Source organism: Juglans microcarpa x Juglans regia, chromosome 3D (genome assembly GCF_004785595.1).
Source record: "Juglans microcarpa x Juglans regia isolate MS1-56 chromosome 3D, Jm3101_v1.0, whole genome shotgun sequence".
Taxonomy (NCBI): Eukaryota; Viridiplantae; Streptophyta; class Magnoliopsida; order Fagales; family Juglandaceae; genus Juglans; species Juglans microcarpa x Juglans regia.
The window spans coordinates 20,293,465-20,295,411 of record NC_054598.1 but is presented as its reverse complement, the minus strand read 5'-3'; the positions used below and the strand labels follow the sequence as shown (position 1 = coordinate 20,295,411).

At 40.1% G+C, this 1,947-nt stretch overlaps 1 protein-coding gene across 1 annotated transcript; it reads left to right on the top strand.

Annotated features, from left to right (window-relative positions):
* The first annotated feature begins 1,256 nt into the window (after nucleotides 1-1,256).
* LOC121255117 lies at nucleotides 1,257-1,733 on the top strand. Its single transcript, XM_041155401.1, has one exon. It carries the CDS (start codon nucleotides 1,257-1,259, stop codon nucleotides 1,731-1,733), a length of 477 nt encoding a protein of 158 aa, XP_041011335.1.
* Nucleotides 1,734-1,947: the final 214 nt, after the last annotated feature.

Sequence of the window (1,947 nt, the reverse complement as noted above, 5' to 3'; positions counted from 1 at the left end):
ATTCAGAAATTATGATTATGTATGTAGTATGTCATGCATCTCATGTGTATAAGACACGTAAGCCATCTTAAATTCAAGTGAAAGCTAAGATCAGATCAGTTAATAAGATGGCCATTCAGATGCATGGTACCAATGTAGTTCAGTTTTAGGGTGGATGTGCAAGTCACGAACTCAGTCGTGGTCCACCATAGTATGCTAGAATAGTATCAGCGGCTCCCCTTGTGGCCACAGGATATGGGGCCGGTGCACAACCTCGCACACAGGGTTAAGTGTGTTGGCCAGTCAGATAAATCAGATCAGTCAGATAAATCAGTCAGTTAATTCAGTTAAAACAGTCATGCATAGCACAAGCATCAGTATGAATAGTCATGATTTTAAACTCTCAGCATGAAAGTTTTATGAAAACCTTATGTTTAGTATGTTTACGTTATGATGGATTCATTGCTGAGTCTTCGACTCATTTTTGTTTATTTTCATATTTTTTTAACCACTCAAGTAATGATGATAAATACGAGTAGGCAGACCAGGAGTAGAAGGAGCATTAAATTTTTATTCAGACTTTCTAAAATAAAGCATGCTTTTATGACATGAGTTTTGTTCAGTTTATTTCATTTAAATTTTTGGAAGACATTTTATTAGACCTTTATTTTACAAAATAAATTTTCTAATTTCATTTAGGAAATTTGAGGTCTCTTGCCGGATTTATTTTTATGAAAAGTATGTGACACTCCTAGCCTTTGGGAATGGGGTGTTACAATTTGGTATCAGAGCCGGTCGAGACCTGTAGATTTTTTTTGGAAAAAAAAAATATATATATATATAAATTTTCTAAAGAAAGGTTAAATTACCTAAGATGCTCCTAGCCTGCTCGTGAGTAATCAAGATTTGTTTTATTTAGGGTTGAACATTTTATAGCTTTACTAGTTAGAACCATCATTGCAGTTGTTTTATTGTCATTATTTTTGCATTCTTATCAAATACTAGATAATTGTTACTATGATATCTTGACGTAGATCATGGCTCCCGGTACTAGAAATCACCCAAATCGAGAGGGATCTTCTGGATCTAATCAAAATGATAACCCGGACCCTCTTGTCGCTGCTGCTACCTAATTCTTTCAATCAAAGGTTAGTGGCCAATTTATGGCGCCTAGAGCTCCACAGGCCAGTTGTACCTTGGAACAATTTTCCCGCCAGCATCCTTCTACTTTTGATGGCAGACTGAATTCCTTAGATGCGGAAAGCTAGATTGAACGTATGGAGCAGATTTTTGAAGCGCTCTACTGCACGGATGATCAGAATGTGAAATATGTCACTTACCATTTGACTGACATGGCAAACAAGTGGTGGAAGTCGACTCGGGCTTTGGTGCAGCTGGAATTAGGGGAAGCAGTCCCCATTACTTGGGAACATTTCAAAATAATCTTTCTAGATCACTTTTTCCCACGGACCCTTCGGGAGTCGAGAGCTCGCCAATTTATGGACCTCACTCAAGGAACAATGACGGTAGCGCAGTATGCTACGAAATTCATGGAGCTTTCCCGTTTCGCCAGTTACTTAATTCCAGATGAGGAGAAGAAGGCTGAAAAATTCGAGCGCGGACTGGATTGCAGGATTCTAGAACGTGTGCGTACTCTCAGGATTCGGAGTTTCACGGAGCTAGTCACCCGAGCTACCATTGCTGAAGAAGACCTCCAAGAAAACATTGAGTACAACAACCAGAGGAAGCGCTAGCAAGAGCAACAACTCCAGACAATGTCACATAAGGACAAGAGGCCTCACATCTAGAATCATCAAGGGCAACCACCAGCAGGGCAAACTTACCCCACGTGTGCAACATGTGGGAAATGACATTTGGGAAAGTGTATGTATGGCCAGAACGTGTGTTTCAAGTGCAGGAAGCCAAACCATCTAGCTTGGGACTGCCCAATTAAGAAACCTGGGGAAC

What these genes read in the sequence shown, in the direction of transcription:
- LOC121255117 (XM_041155401.1), top strand. Translation starts at nt 1,257, where the DNA reads ATGGAGCAGATTTTTGAAGCGCTCTACTGCACGGATGATCAGAATGTG.